The 16,659-nt window shown below is 38.2% G+C and overlaps 1 protein-coding gene across 2 annotated transcripts in view; it reads left to right on the top strand.

Annotated features, from left to right (window-relative positions):
* The window catches only part of usp24 (ubiquitin specific peptidase 24), a 135,675-nt gene extending 120,227 nt beyond the window's left edge, over positions 1–15,448 (top strand). For both annotated transcript variants that reach the window (XM_055641602.1, XM_055641600.1), the window contains 4 exons: positions 822–897; positions 6,072–6,158; positions 8,442–8,552; positions 8,698–15,448. In XM_055641602.1, the coding sequence (XP_055497577.1) occupies positions 822–897; positions 6,072–6,158; positions 8,442–8,552; positions 8,698–8,760 (337 nt within the window). In that variant the 3' untranslated portion in view covers positions 8,761–15,448. The remainder of the gene's footprint in view (positions 1–821; positions 898–6,071; positions 6,159–8,441; positions 8,553–8,697) is intronic.
* The last annotated feature ends 1,211 nt before the right edge of the window (positions 15,449–16,659 follow it).

Raw genomic sequence — 16,659 nt, 5'->3', positions numbered from 1 at the left:
TTTGATTAACTCAGACATTCAGGCAGCATCTGTGGAAGGAATGGATGGTCTATGTTTCGGGTCAGGGCACTTCTTCAGACTGATTGTGGTAAAAAGGAAAAAGTTGGAAAAGAGATGGGGACAGGAAAAAAAACTTGGCAATTGGTAGGTGGATATAGATGTGGGGAGTTTAAATGGTGGACAAAGTCTAGATGAAAGGAGACCAAATTAGATAAAACAAGGGTTGGTTGGACTTGCCCTCCATGGAGATAGTCATCCTGGACACTGATGTGAAGTATATTTTTACTTGCTACTTTTCAGCCTGTGTCTGAATATTGTCTAGTTTGACTGCCTGCAGGTATGGGCTTATTTTATTTTCTGACTTTTGGAGAATTATACCATGATGCCAAAGATAGACACAAAATGCTGGAGTAACTCAGTGGGACTGGCAGCATCAGAGTGAGGAAGGGTCTCGACCAAAAATGTCACCCATTCCTTCTCTCCAAAGATGCTGGCTGTCCCGCTGAGTTACTCCAGCATTTTGTGTCTATCTTCGGTTTAAACCAGCATCTGTAGTTCCTTCCTACCTATACCATGATGCCAATTGCCTTTTATTGTATCAAGACTCAACAATACCAAAATGCTGCCTTTATGTGAAGAGCAGTTACTTTCAGCTCCTCTTTGGAATTCGTTATGAACTACTCATGTGTTTTAAGCTTGTGTTTTTGAGAGCAACATGTGCCATCTTATTAGGATAACTACATTTTGGGTTTTTTTTTATAATTCTATTTCTTTTCATTACATAATTCTAAAATAATTGAGTTGACTTCCTAATTTAATAGATGTTCAGCCGCAAAGGACTATTTTCGGGAGCATCCCCATCACTGGAGCTGGGCTGTGCAGTGGTTACAGAAAAAGGTAAGTACTTTTATTCTCTCTTGTGATACAATACATGACATTAAGCAAATGTTTAACAGTTAATGTATAATTTGATGAGGCATATGTATCTCTTCAAATAAAGTCCCATAGAAAAAAATCATCCTGCCATAGAATCCAAAAAAAATAGCATTGGATCAACGAAAATATGTCATATTGATCGGATAAAGCTGCATATCTGGTGATTGAAATATGTTCAGGGAAGCAACCACAAGCCTCAATGAATATACAGACACTGACATTATATGTCAGCTTTTGTGAGGACAGTTGCAATCCCACTAGGACCTGGATCAGGTTCAACAATGACAAGCCCTGGTTTACAGCCGAACTCAGACAGCTCCGCCAGTCTAAAGATGAGGCCTTCAGGAGTGGGGATACAGACCTCTACAGGCAGGCCAAGTACAAGCTGAGAAGAGGAATCGGAGCTGCCAAAGAAAGGTACTCTAAGATGTTGAGGAGCAAGTTCTCAGCTAATGACTCCTCTTCTTAAGCTTGCAAGAAATCATCAGCTACAAGAGGAAACCCGCTCGCTCCTTGGACAATCGTCAGATGACCAACGACCTGAACGAGTTCTACTGCAGGTTTGATAGACAGAAACATAACCCTCCCTTTCCCCCACTCCCTCCTCCCCAATCACCACTTCACGCCTACTTATAGCCTGACTCCAGTCTGCAAAGACTGGGTCCTCTTCCACTACCCACCCTCTTCTTGCTGCCCAACATCAGTCTGGCCACTTCATCACGAACAATAACAATTGAGGAGGTGGGAAAGCTATTCAGGAGACAGAAAAGCCAGAATTTCCACCAGACAATGTTTCCTCCTCTACCATCGAGCTCTGTGCCGAACAACTGGCACCAGTCTACACAGACATTTTCCCCCTCCCCTCCCCCCACTCACCATCAACAACACGTATTAGAGACGGGTTCCTAGAACAGTATGTCACAGAACCGACAAGGGGGGAGGCAATCTTGGATCTGGTCCTGTGTAATGAAGCAGGATTAATTAAAAATGTCATAGTTAGGGACTCGTTGGGAACAAGTGACCACAATATGGTCGAATTCCATATTCAAATAGAAGGGGAGCAGGTTGAAACTCAGGCTAGGGTGCTTAGTCTAAATAAGGGGGATTATGAAGGTATGAGGACTGAGCTGATCAAAGTTGACTGGGATAGCAGACTCAAGAATAAGACGGTACATGAGCAGTGGTGTACGTTTAAGGGTATACTGTATAACCTTCAAGAAAAATTTATTCCTATGAAGAAAAAAAGGGGTAAGGGTAAGAACAGTCAGCCATGGCTCAGTAAAACTATAAAGGATAGTATTCGGCTGAAGGCAAGGGCATATAAGGTAGCCAGAGATAGTGGGAGGGTAGAGGATTGGGAAGCATTTAAAGGTCAGCAAAAAATAACTAAGAGATTAATTAAGACGGGGAAAATAGACTATGAAAGGAATTTAGCGAACAACATAAAAACTAATAGTAAGAGTTTTTATAGCTATATAAAAAGAAAAAGGGTGGCTAAGGTGAACGTTGGTCCATTGGAGGGTGAGACTGGAGAGTTGTTGGTGGGGAACATGGAAATGGCAAAGGCATTAAACGAGTATTTTGTATCAGTCTTCACCATAGAAGACACAAAAAATATTCCAACGCTGGATAAACAGGGGGCGGTAGGAATGGAGGAGCTAAATACTATTAAGATCACCAAGGAGGTGGTATTAGGGAAATTAATGAGACTGAAGGAGGATAAATCCCCTGGGCCTGATGGATTACATCCAAGGGTCTTGAGGGAGATAGCGGTGGGGATTGTGGATGCATTGGTGATAATTTTCCAAAACTCCCTGGAGGCAGGAACGGTCCCAGTGGATTGGAAAATGGCCAATGTAACACCTATATTTAAAAAAGGAAGTAAACAGAAGGCGGGTAACTATAGACCGGTTAGTCTAACATCGGTGGTGGGTAAAATGTTAGAGACAATTATTAAAGAAACACTAACGGGGCACTTGGATAAACATGACTTCATCGGACAGAACCAGCATGGTTTTGTGAAGGGGAAGTCCTGTTTAACGAATCTGCTCGAATTCTTTGAGGAAGTAACAACCCGGGTGGATAAAGGGGAACCGGTGGATGTGGTATACTTGGACTTCCAAAAGGCTTTTGACAAGGTGCCACATAAGAGACTATTGCTAAAAATAAAAAATTATGGGATTGGGGGTAATATATTAGCATGGGTAGAGGATTGGCTAACAAATAGGAAGCAGAGAGTGGGGATAAATGGTTCATACTCGGGATGGCAACCGGTAACTAGCGGGGTTCCGCAAGGGTCGGTGCTGGGACCCCAGTTGTTCACAATTTATATAAATGATTTGGAGGAGGGAACCAAGTGTAATATATCAAAATTTGCGGACGATACAAAAATGGGAGGAAAAGTAGGGGATGAGGAGGATAGGAAGAGTCTGCAAAAGGATATAGATAAGCTAGGTGAGTGGGCAACAACTTGGCAGATGAAATTTAATACTAATAAATGTGAAGTCATTCACTTTGGGGAAAAAAAAATGATAGGGCAAGTTATTTTCTAAATGAGGAGGAGCTGCGTTGTAATGCAACGCAAAGGGATCTAGGGGTATTAGTACATGAATCACTGAAAGTTAGTATGCAGGTGCAGCAAGCAATCAGGAAGGCCAATGGAGTTTTGGCCTTTATTGCTAGGGGGATTGAGTATAAAAACACGGAGGTCTTGCTGCAGCTGTACACAGTATTAGTGAGACCACATTTGGAATACTGTGTACAGTTCTGGGGTCCATACTTAAGAAAGGATGTACTAGCCCTGGAGGCAGTGCAGCGAAGGTTTACAAGATTAATTCCTGCAATGAGGGGATTGACATATGAGGAAAGGTTAAGTAGGCTGGAACTCTACTCTTTGGAGTTTAGAAGAATGAGAGGCGATCTCATTGAAACATATAAGATCGTGAGGGGCCTTGATCGGGTGGATGCACCGAGGATGTTCCCAATGATCGGGGAAACTAGAACTAGGGGACATAGTTGCAGAATAAGGGGGGGCTCTTTTAAAACTGAGATGAGGAAGAACTTCTTCACCCAGAGGGTGGTTAATTTATGGAATTCACTGCCCCAGGGAGCAGTGGAAGCAGAAACTTTAAATATATTTAAGACTAAAATAGATGTTTTTTTAGCTGCCAAGGGGATAAGGGGCTACGGGGAGAGGGCAGGGATATGGACCTAGGTATGGTTAGTATAGTAAGACCTGAGTGATCTCCTGGACAAGTGTCGATCGCCTAGATTGGGGTCGGAGAGGAATTTCCCGGATTTTTTTCCCGAATTGGACCTGGGTTTTTATCGGTTTTTTTTTTTTTGCCTCCCCCAGGAGATCACGAGGTTCTTGGGGTGGAGAGGGGTGATAGCGGTATAAAGGGGAGGGTAGTGTCTTGTGTTCTGTGTCTTGTGTCTACTGTTTGTAGGTAAGTGTGTCTGTTTAGTGTTCAGCCATGAGCGAATGGCGGTGCGGGCTCGATGGACCTGGTGGTCTGCTCTCGCACCTACTTTCTATGTTTCTATGTTTCTAACACCACAGTCACATCCATGGAGTCATTTAAGTTTCTAGGGACCATCATCTCCAAGGACCTTAAATGGGAGGCCACCATCAACTCCACAGTCAAAAAGGCCCAACAGAGGCTGTACTTCCTGCAGCAGCTGAGAAAACACAATCCCCCACAAGCAATGATGGTCCAGTTTTATACTGCCATCATAGTGTCCTCACCTTCTCCATCATGGTCTGATTTGGCTTACATGGTCTGATTTGGCTTAGCCACCAAATATGTCATCCAGAGGCTGCAGAGCATCGTTCAATCAGCTGAGAAGGTTGTTGGCTGCAATCTTCCCCCATCGACGAACTGTACACTGCAAGGGCCAGGACGCGAGCGGGTAAGATTATCCTCTCACCCTGGCCACAAACTCTTTGAAGTACTTCCCTCTGGAAAGCGACTCCGGACTGTCAAAGCTGCCAGAGCCAGACCCAGACCCAAAAACGGCTTTTTTTTCCACGAGCAGTAGCTCTAATCAACAGCCAAAATTCTGTAGCCTCCTTTTACTCTGGTATTTTAAAGCACCAAGGCAAATTCCTTGTATGTATACATATTTAACATTTATTCAATTCAATTGGTATAATGTCAGAATACAACAGAGGAGAGCCAAGGCATTGATGAGGAAATGAAAAATATAAAACACACTGTTAAAAGCTTGCATTGAAATGAAAAAAGAGAGATTAGGTAAATTAAAGTGGTTCCTTTATAGACGGGGACTGTATACATTATTTGGGAATAAAGAAATGACAAAAACATCAAGCATCCTGTGCCTGTCTTCATGAAGTCACAGAAAACCACCTGGATATAGTGAGGGGATTTAGATCCAGTGTGAATGAGAAGCTCAGAGAAATTATGATTGTTTTTTTTTTATAACCTATATTTGAAGAATTTAATGGGACCACAAGGCAATACGTCACCAGCATTGACTTGCTATGAAAGCTATCTTTGGAGATGGTTGATGCACCGGTTGACATCTTCCAGAATATTTGAAGGTGGAAAGATAGCGAATGTATTTGCAGCATTTAAGAATAGAGGGAGAGAGGAAAGATATGGGCAATGTGTTGCCATCTATTGTCAATTAGCCTGACATCTTGGATACAGAAAATTCTGAAATGTTAATGTGCTTACAAAATAATAAAAGTTTTAGATAGGGTCAGAATACTTGTGAAAGTGAAGTTATGTTGTTTTTTTTTTAAACTGATTTTTATTTCTAAAGTTATAACTTGCAGAATAGATGAGGGCCAGTAATGTGTGGACAGTCAGTGGGCTTTTCTTAAAACGGAATGTAAGAGGTTTAAAAAAAAAATGAATGCATGGTTTAATATACTAGGTGAGTAAAGATTTGCGACTGCACCAATAAATTGTAAGGATAAATAGGTTATTAGATCTGTGCTAGAGCCACAGACTATTTAAAACTGACTTTAAAATATGAGAAGTTTCTGAAACATTTAACCTAGTTACTTTTGGAGCAACTCAATCTTAAAGTAAAGGCTCAGTCTTATACCAGCAAACAGATACAGTTTAAACTTCCTAGTTCTTTCCTCTTTGTTTCTTTTTGTTTAGATGTCTGAACATTATTGGGCCCCACAGAGCAACATATCAAATGAAACTTCAACAGCAAAGACATTTCAGCGCACAATTTCAGCACAGGTATGAAATCTTTGGCAGTCACTTTATTGCTTCATGTTAAAATAGCAGTTTGTTTATATGTTCCATGCAATGTAAACGAGAAATGATGGTTCCCTAAGTGCAGAATCGCCTCTTTCTTCCTTTGACTTTGACTTGAAATTCTTGGCCATGGGCAGGAATATGGAATATCACCAATCAAATTAAAGTGGACTTCTTTACCTTAGTGGTTCTCTACCTTGGCACCTTTCCCTTACTCTTTACCTAGGTTCAGACATGTGTCCAAGCACAGCACACAGAAGAACCTGTACTTTCAAGTCATTGGGATCTCCAAAGCACATTGCACCCAATTATTATTTTTTTTGAAGTTTTTGTGGGACAATAAGAAAGTCAATTTACGTGCAGGAAATATTAACTTTACAATCTTCTTCTTGCTTATGGCATGCACAGCCTAATGTTGTAGGACAACTTGTTCTATTTGATCTTATTTGATTGTGCTCGCCAGGTTGATTGCATTCATCGAAACAGAGCGGACCACATGAAGGTTGCAATCTTTCATCCTAACTTTATAACAAGAGTTTGTAATTAGATAAATGGCCAATTCATACATGTTAATGATTGGAGGTCATTTGAGGCTGTTTGAGAGTCTTTTATCTCAACAAGTAGATGTTGCTGAGCATTTCAGTTCTCTCTCCAATGATGCTACCTGATCTACTGCATGTTTTATTGTGTATTTCCAGTGTTTCTCTTTGATTTCCAGCAACGGCGGTCTGTGTTCTGCATTGCATAGTTCTAGATGTTTTTCTTCCTCATTCCACCTCCTTTGTGTACTCCTCAAGACAGATCAGCGGTGATTAACTAACATCGATTCCACACTTCAGCTGGTACTGAAAGCAGTTATGTCACCTGGAAAACCTTGATCTCTGCTAACACACTCCATTTAGTTTGGTTTTTAGTTTAGCGATAGAGCTCAGAAACAGGCCCTTTGGCCCAGTGAGTCCTCGCCGTCCAGCGATCCCCGTACACCAGCAATATCCTACACACTAGGGACAATTTTTATTTCTCCAAACCTGCACATCTTTGGAGTGTGGGTGGAAACCAGAGCACCCAGGGAAAACCCAGGTGGTCACAGGGAGAACGTACAAACTCCGTACAGACAGCACCTGTAGTCAGGATCAAACCCGGGTCTCTGGCTCTTTTAGGCAGCAACTCTACTGATGCGCCACCATGCCACCCATTGTTACTTCACTGTCTTCAACTTAAAACACACATGTTCCAGTTCTGATGAAGGGTTATCAGTGACTTGAAACATTAATTTTAATTCTGTTTCTACAGATGTCACCTAATCAGATGAGTATCCTCTTTATTTTGTTTCTATTTTGAGTAGATATTGCCTTAATTTACAACTTCAACCAGATGACATTACATTCCCTAAGCCCTGCACCCAAACTTCAAGTTCCCAATTGCTGGAACAAGTGGAATTCTTTGAATTAACTACATTACTTCCAAACCAAGCCCTTAATGTATTACTTTAGTTTTATTCTGCCCCTTTGTTAGCTTCTGAGCCTTCTCTGAATTTTGAAGAAGATGGATAGTCTTTAAGGCTTCAGAACAACTGGAATCGAGCTGCAGGGAATGGTCCATGCTTCTGCCTTGCTTGATGATATGTATGTAACGGGGGCAGCAATTCAATTCCTACTACTAAGCATTCAAATGTGCCTTATCCATCGTTGCTCTGTCCCATGGTTCTGTTTCAAGGAGGAGTTGAGGGACAGCAAGCTGTTTGCACAACTTAATGTGTCCAATTTGATTCAATTATATTTTATTGTCACAGTGAAATTCTTTGTTTTTGCACACAATCCGGTGAAATCGTACAGCAGACCACCTAGTAGTACACAAAGAATCTCCATGTTTCTGTCGCCAACAAAGTTTCAAATTTGCCTACCAGTTCTCCAACATTACAATAATTTTCTGCACCTTGAAAGGTATTTCTTCAGCTATCAAAAGGGTTTGGAAAGGTACTGTATAAATAGACACAAGGACCAGCACCTACTGGAACCTTGACCAAAACGCAAAGAAGAACTCAGCAGGTCATGCAGCATCTGATGAGGAAATGGATAAGCAAACAAACAACGTTTCAGTTTGGGACCCTTCAGTCTAAATTCCTCCAGCACTTTGCGTTTTGTATTAACATAACGGGATTAATATTCAGTCATAACTAGAGAATTTTTCTTGATCGTGAGACAACCTAGATATAAATGTAAACAAAAAATAAAACACTAAGAGATCATTCTTATTTTGCCACAGGATACATTAGCCTATGCTACAGCCCTTTTGAATGAAAAGGAACAATCTGGGAGCAGTAATGGTTCAGAAGGCAGTCCAGCTGCAGAGAATGGAGATAGAACTCTTCGACAGGTAAGGAGAATTCTTTAATCATTAACATTTTAATCAAAAAGCTACAAAATATTCGAACTGAATTGACAAATAATGTTATCTTACAGTATGAATAGCAAGCACTTCTGTTGCACAATGTATTGTAACACTTCTGTTTCATGCGTAGGGCTCAGAATCGCCAATGATGCTTGGTGAATCTAAAAGTGATCTTGATGATATGGATCCATAAAGAAGATTGGAAATTCCTTTGGACAATGCTTGGTGTCATTTAACTTTAGTGCTGAATGACTAGGCACCAAACCAGATGGCTTTGGGCACCAATCGATCAGGGGAAGGTACACAGACTCCCAGGTTGCAAACAGCAGGCACATTTGTGAAGCAAACTTTGCCGAGAGTTGAACCTCAAGACTTCATGCAAGTCTCTCGTGTTCTTTGAAGATTTTGTATGGAGAAGGATAATCTGATTGTGCTTGTGAATATACAGCAAAAGGAAATTTTTATCCAATGCTTTCAGTTGTAACTGCAGAGGATTTGATTAAGATTTTCATACAATCTTAGTGAGAGCCTGTAATTTGTGTATAATAGTTCCCAGAGTTGAAGTAACAAAATCCTTTGTGGTACTATGTTATATAGATTTAATTTTATTTGTATAATAATAGAACATCTGGTAAATCTGTTCACTTTAGGTTACAATAATTGTTTGTTGGAATATTTAATAGGTTCCAGGTGCATTTGCAAAGAGGAATTATGGTCAATAATATACTCGATGTGTGAGTGCAACTATTGTGTGACCTTATTTAATTGCAGCCTGGAACTTTATTAAATATTAGATTAATCCTTTAATAAAGGCAACACTCATTTTATTTTTTAAATTCATACGACCAGCTGCCATTTTCCAACACAATTGATGATAACAATGTATATTTTGTTTTGAGGAGCTCAAAGTCTAATCTTTATGGTCATTTATACAATAGGTGATAGAATTTTAGTTGGTGAGTTATTAACTGATGTTTCATTGCAATGACTATCGTTTTGTCAAATTATTTTGATCACACCATAAATTTGCATTGCTTCTGTTTTTAAAATAGCCATAATTAGTTTTAAAAACACATTTTGACACCTTTATTATAGAAATAGAATATGTAATGGGCAAGTGTGTAATATTTACTTGACAAGTTCACCTAATTTAGTAATTTCATGCATGTTGTTTCGCAGTTCCTGACTTAACAATGCTGTAATTTTGGGAGAAGAGTGCACCTACACACAGCTCGTGGGATGTATCAGAGTCATTTATCAGTGAGTTTAGACAATATATCTGACATCAAGCAGTTTATAGCCATGACAGGTTTCTGACAGATTTAAAGCAAAGGATAGCTTGTATTTTTTTTTTTTATGTAATTTCTGACGAGCTTAAAATAATTTATATTTTCCTCTTTTGATCTGCAGCTTATTAGGTGGATGGCTTATGCCCAGACCACTCCATGTAATGCTGCAGATCTGTGCAGACTGAACTTCCTGAAACTTTGCTCCACTTCTTTGGTCAACCCTTATTTGCATCTTCCTGTGGCACAGATAAGACTATCTTGCACAGATAAGACTATCTTGCACAGTAATAAAAATGAATGGCATATTGCAGCCAGGTTCAATCTCTTGCACTGTATCTGAGTATTTATGAGAATATATTTGTCCTTTAACTTGTTTCGCTCAAGTATGGTGGATGCTGGTTTCCCATTTGTCCTATAAGACGCATTCTTACAAAATTCATTTGAGGTTTATAGATTTAAAGTGTTATTGGTTAATCGCTATCAGCTTATACAACTACCAGTGATCTAATTGGTATTGTACACTTGTCCATTACATAGTTAAGTTTGTGGTGAGACAGTCAAATTATCTTTGATGGTTACTTGGGTTTTGGAGAGAAGCGAGAAAGAAAAACAAATTATGTAATATCAGTGGAACATTTCTAGTATAATCGCTGGAATGTCTTTGATATTAGCACTGCAGCAGAAGTTTGACATGAATTGATAAATTAACATAGGAAGCTTAAATCATTTTTAGTGTAATGGACCTCACACAGCCTCTCCCATTGTAGTCTGGGAGAAGTTATCCATTTCCTTGGCTTCTGCTTGCTGAGTTGAAGTATCAACTTTATATTTACTATGCATTAATCCATAAAGGTTTGACAAATAGATTCTCAGAAGTTTCCAACCAGGGAAGAAAGTTGTTTCTTAAGATAGTAACCCCAGTGGAAATAAAACCGATTTATTTATAAAAGGACATTTTAGATGCTATGATAGTTCATAAACTTGTATAGGAAGGGTCATCAAAATGTATTGTGATGTTAATTCTGAAAAGAATAATGACTTTCTAGTCCCAGTTAGTCTGAAACTAGACTGACAGGTAGCCACCCAATTCATACTCAATGGCCACTCTAAATAATAAAGCAATTCTGGGTTTGTAGCTAGATATTTTACAAGGGATCAATGAGGAATGAAAACATTGATACAACTAACTTTCAAAAATCAAAGGTCTGTTTGAAGGTTTCAAATCTTGTTGCACTTACAAATTTGGCAGATTATATAGTAAAATATATTTGGTTTTTTTAATTTTTAAAATCCAGTTAAATTATCACACATTCATATATTTCTTGTCAACTTTAAAATGTACACATTTCAATAGTTGTAAAGCTCCTTCCTTTTATTGTTGTGCCAGAGCATCTGTATATTGTACTGTTTCTGACCATCCCCATCCCTACACTTTGATTTAGACTAACAGTGAGCACAAAATGACACTAGAATTATCTGACTTTGTTTTGAGGGCAGTAATCAATAGCCAGTATAGAGTAATTGAGGAGATTCCTGTACAAGTAGATTTATGATAAATTACATTTGTGGCAATGAGTTTGGCTGCTTGATTGAATTCTGAACTAAGCTGGACTGGGGTTGCCACTTGAGCAGCATTTTAATCAGAATGACTTCAGAATATACAGTGCATTAATCCCTTCAATAACCCATGGAAAATGTAAAATGAGTCATGTAATAAAGCACTATTTCCTGGTTGGGTTTTAGAGATAGTTGTACAATGTTTCAGTGTTTTTTTACGTTATGGTTTGCTTTGTTAAAATATATGTTACACAGCTTTTAATCAAAATGTTTGCTTCTGTCTAAACAACATATTGTTGGCTAACTTGCATTCAAATTAGTTTTTAGATTATAAGCAGCCTAAGGTAATTTGAACTCCCAACCAATGTGAACCTTTATATTAATTGCCAACAATGGTCGAGATAGTGGAATGAAATGAAGTACAAACACAGCTTCCTGGAGATATTTTATTCTCCTTGACATTTAGATATGTGTTGAAGGTTAAGAACATTATTTTTATTTTGTTTTTCTCCTTGGTGTAGTTGAAACCTGTTGAAAATCTGAAAATGTATTTGTGGATTGATGGCCGCATTGCTCTTGCTACTGAAATGCAGGCTGAATCTGGCAAAAGGCTAACATAGATTATTACAGTAAGATATTAATGTAAATTACTTCCTGGGAATCACTGGAAACCAATGAAATTGTGTGGCCTGAATTGCGCAATGAGTGAATGTGTAGTGAGTGGGTAGTAAATAAGTCGCACTTGGTGTCAGCATCCTGCCACCGCTTTATTAACCTCCATTTTGTGCCAGTTTATGAATTACTTGGGGAAGTGCAGGAGCCTTTTTCTTAATTTTTCCTTCTGTATGTGAGGTTTCTGTTGCCATATGTTAATGAAAAGGGTGTTTGATCTTCTGCCTTACTACACAGTGACAGTATACAAAGAGTAACACATCTTGGGGTCAGGCTTTCATCGATGACTGTGTCCACTATGGATCACCAAGCCAAAGGCACGGATGGCCACAAGTGCCTTTCTATTATTTTTACTGGATCTCAAATTGAAGCTTTGACACAATAGCCACCTGGTAGAGAGAAGGTTGGTTGGTTTTGTTCGAGCTTGGTTGTCTTTTGAAATTTTCCTGGGCAGTATACCTGGAGCAACTACACACTGGTGTCAGTTTCAGATTGCCAACATCTACTTCAATAATCCTAATGCCAATGAGCAAAAATGCTGAAATGTGCATGCTCACCATAGCCAAAATATTTGTTATTTAATGGTATGAATTTAAATGAGGACATCAGTGGGTTAGGTACAAGATTTATTATGCGATAATTTATCTAGTAATTATTAATACAGAGTGGTTAGAATTAGTTACAAAGTACTAATATTTCATTCCTTTATTTTGTGCATGTGTGTGCGTTTATCAAAATGAGGGATTTTATTGGGGACTCTTTCTTGGCCCATTTTGGCCATGCGGCATCATTGGGAATGACCATGTCAACAGAGTTGGGAAGTAGAGTTAAGATCCATTTGCTGTGCTCAAAATTATGTGCCTTGTTCATATTCACTGAAAAAAAAATCCCTTAGAAAACCAGTATGGTATTTCTATTTTCTATATCGACCTTCCTGAGAGTTTCATAACCTAAAACCAGTTTAAACCAGATTCCGGGCAGCTCTGACATGTGCATTACGTACTAGCTGCAGAGAGATTTTAAGTAATTTCATATGCTTCTTTCATCTACCATGGAGAATTGTTTTTATTTTTGAGGTGGATTTGACTCATGGTCACGGGTGGATGGTGCTTCAATGTGTTTGTTTACTCATCCCAGGAAGCATGACAGTTTTTGGTTAAGTACTCGCAACTATGGATATTAGGTTGCAACAAAAATGTCTCTGTTCCTGCTTTCTATGAAACCGTTGGTCCCATAAGCATGTGTGAGGACACTCACCACTGCACTTCCCCAATGTTTTGATCTTTGAAGTAGCTACTTGGAAATGTGCAAGATTAGCAGAGGTAATTTTTTCCTTTTCGTGATGGGGAGAGATACCCATTCAGTTTCTGCTGCTTTCACTCTACCTCCAGTTGCCATACAAAGTAATCTAAGCCTGCAGCCCAGGCTCATTACACATCCGCGTCACTGTTTTAATGTATTTTTTTTCTGTATCACTTAAAAAAAAAAAAGGAACTAGTAAATCAACAAACTGTACAAATCTACTTTGTGGCATCTTTATCAACCAATTTAATGTTTTCTTTCCACTTTAATGGACGATATGTAATGGTAATCACATTTTCTGTGATAAATGATCAAATAGATATATTTTTAAATGATTCAGGCCAAGTCAACCATCAAAACAAACCAAGGATAAGCATCCTAATGTTAGTTCTCAACCTAAATTATACATTTTTGATTTCCAAAAGGGCATGTTCCATTTCGAAACTAATGACCTCCAATAAGATAACCAGTATACTTACTACTTGCATCAGAAGTGGAAAACTGGGTCAAATTGAATCGTACTGCTAATGTATCATCTAAATGAGTTAGAATACGAGCCAAATATACAAAGCATTATCTCAGTCCACCATTAAAGTGCAAATGGAACACCTCTGTTTATGCTAGTCTGATCTAATGGACATAAAAGGGCAGATTTGGAATTGCATTTGTAGTGAATGGTAGCTCTAGTTTGTCAGGTTCAACATAAACTTTTGTTTTGAGAGGGAAAATGTTCCTTTTGTGCCTTATTAGTCAAATCTTTCTTTTAGCCCTGTATATTTCCCCAACAGCTACCTGAAAATGACGTAAAGAATATAGTTGCAGCTTTTTAACCTGCGTTTGCATGAAGTTTGTAAACAAAACCTATGATTTAACATCAATCATAAACACGGTTTTTAATCCTGCTGGTGTTCTTTCCATAAATTCCTCACACACCAAAATGTCATAAATATTCCTTTCTAGCCACCTTCCAGTTATTAGTTTACATTTTCGTATAATAAAGCCATCCTGATGATTATTATTGTGCTATCTTTGTCAGCAAGATAATGCATGAATTAACAAAAGTTGTGGCAGTATTGTAATTTGCAAGGTTACCCCACATCTCAACATTTGAATATAATCCCATGTATGTCATATAAAAAAAAACATCTGAGAAGTAGATGGAACCATTGAGTTATGTTTCTAAAATAAATTTTAAGGTAAATTCTTTAATCTCATTTTGAATTAAATCTGTAAATAGTACTGAGGGTTGTGTTACACCACTGATTCCACTTGTAATATCTGTAACGTAAAAGCAACGTTCTCTCATCAGTGGATGCCTAGATACTGGTAAATATCTATTGGAGGTTAAATGACCTTAATTTGCCATTTTAACATAATATAGCAATGTGGGAATTAAATACAATTTCAAAACTTTTTTTTGAATACACAATGTTGGGAAGAGCAAATGTGTCTGGTGTAATAGTGCCCAACTTAGTGCTGAAATGGTCACCCATCGCAATTTGATTGCCATCAACACAGACACAGGAGGGGCAAAATGGAGGATTTATGAAGAGCTATGCTCAGTGCAATAGGGTTTTTTCAGGTCGCACAATAGCAGTATCTACTGAACCTAAGTACAATACTTTTAAAACTCTTCATAGTTTTGATTTAATGACCACTTAAAATACATGAATTTATTTGAATGTATTAAATAGCCTATGATGCTAATTTTGTTTACACAAAGTTGAAACCAATAATCATTTGTTTTAAAAGACTGCAATAAGTATGTTGCAATGTCTTGTCAAAAGAGGAACACATCCTCTCTGACACTTTCCCGTGCCATTCACCTTCCTTCTGTTTTATTTGTTATTTGACAGGAAATATGTATTATTATGCAAAAAAAATCCTTTTTGGTTTCCAACATTGCAATGAAAACAGTTTTATCATTTGAAATACAGTTCCCTGTTGGTCTTAAAGAAGTTTCAAATAAAACAAGACATTAAAATGTTTATCTGGATGGATGTGCTGTATCTTCCTGAATATTTGCCTTCAAAATATTTTACTGATAAATAATGAAATGTTGGTCTTTGTGACAAACTTTTTTTTTAAATCCTACTATTGTACGCTCTTACATGGCTGCCTCTGAAATGACCTGATTCTGTGAAAGGTGTGTTTGGTGTTGTGAAGAATGCTTTACTCTTTATCCATACAGTTTTTTAAAAACCTATGGAATATTCCTTTTTAGACTCTGAACAGAGCAGAGGGGGGGGAAGAAGGACAAAAGTCCAGTCCATGCAAAACAAATTGCATGTTTGATCTGTATCTGATTAATTGGTCATGGTCCATAAAGAAGGGACATTGCTATTTGCAGGTGATGACCTGGAGGGTCAAGGAAGAAATACATTTGTTCTTTAGTCTAAAAAGCAAAAAATGCAACCAGTAAGTCTTTGTCCTTTATTCCTAAACACCACTCCTAGACAAACAACGGTGCATTGTCCATGTGTGTTACAGTTAAATTCTGTATTGCCCAGGGAATGTTTGTATGCTGTAATGTCGATCTTTTTTTAATAAAAAAAGATATTGAAAGTAACTTAAAATAAAATGATTTTAAAAGATGTAGTCCCACTTTGTATACTGGTTTTAATGTGAATAGTGTACGGCAATGGTGTTTGTTAACCAAAAACACCAAATGACTTTATGAAACAAGTAATTCTGACAGTAACATTACATACATCTTGTATACGTTGCCTATTTCCTTTACTCCATAGATGCTGCCTCACCTGCTGCGTTTCTCCAGCAATTTTGTCTACATACGATTTTCCAGCATCTGCAGTTCCTTCTTAAACATATAGGATATGTAGACTGTTGCAATAGTTTAGATTATTTCATGGTAGGCTAATCCAGAAGATTAAAATGCATGATATACACAGTGTGTTGATAGATTGGATTCAGACCTGGCTTGCTCAAATAAGACACGGGGTACTGGTGGAACAGAGCTACTCTGGCTGGACATCTGTGACCTGTGGAGTAAGGTTGTTCGATTCAACTCATGACGATCTAACACGAATATACCAAAGGCATGTACAAAGTGTTTCGTTGCTATGCTAGTTATGTTTGACATTCATCAATAATATTTCTTCCAGCACCAGCACTTAAAAGTAAATGCAATGTATTTAAGCATTGTATGCCAATCTCAGATGAAGGCAAAAGATAACAATATCCTTTAATATAAAGGAGATTTAGCTTTATTAATTAATAAAAAAAGTGGTACGTATACAAAACAGTACAAAAAA

This window comes from Leucoraja erinacea, chromosome 10, assembly GCF_028641065.1.
Source record: "Leucoraja erinacea ecotype New England chromosome 10, Leri_hhj_1, whole genome shotgun sequence".
Classification (NCBI taxonomy): domain Eukaryota; kingdom Metazoa; phylum Chordata; class Chondrichthyes; order Rajiformes; family Rajidae; genus Leucoraja; species Leucoraja erinaceus.
Note: the sequence above shows the minus strand (reverse complement) of the source record. Positions and strands in the feature narration are given on the sequence as shown.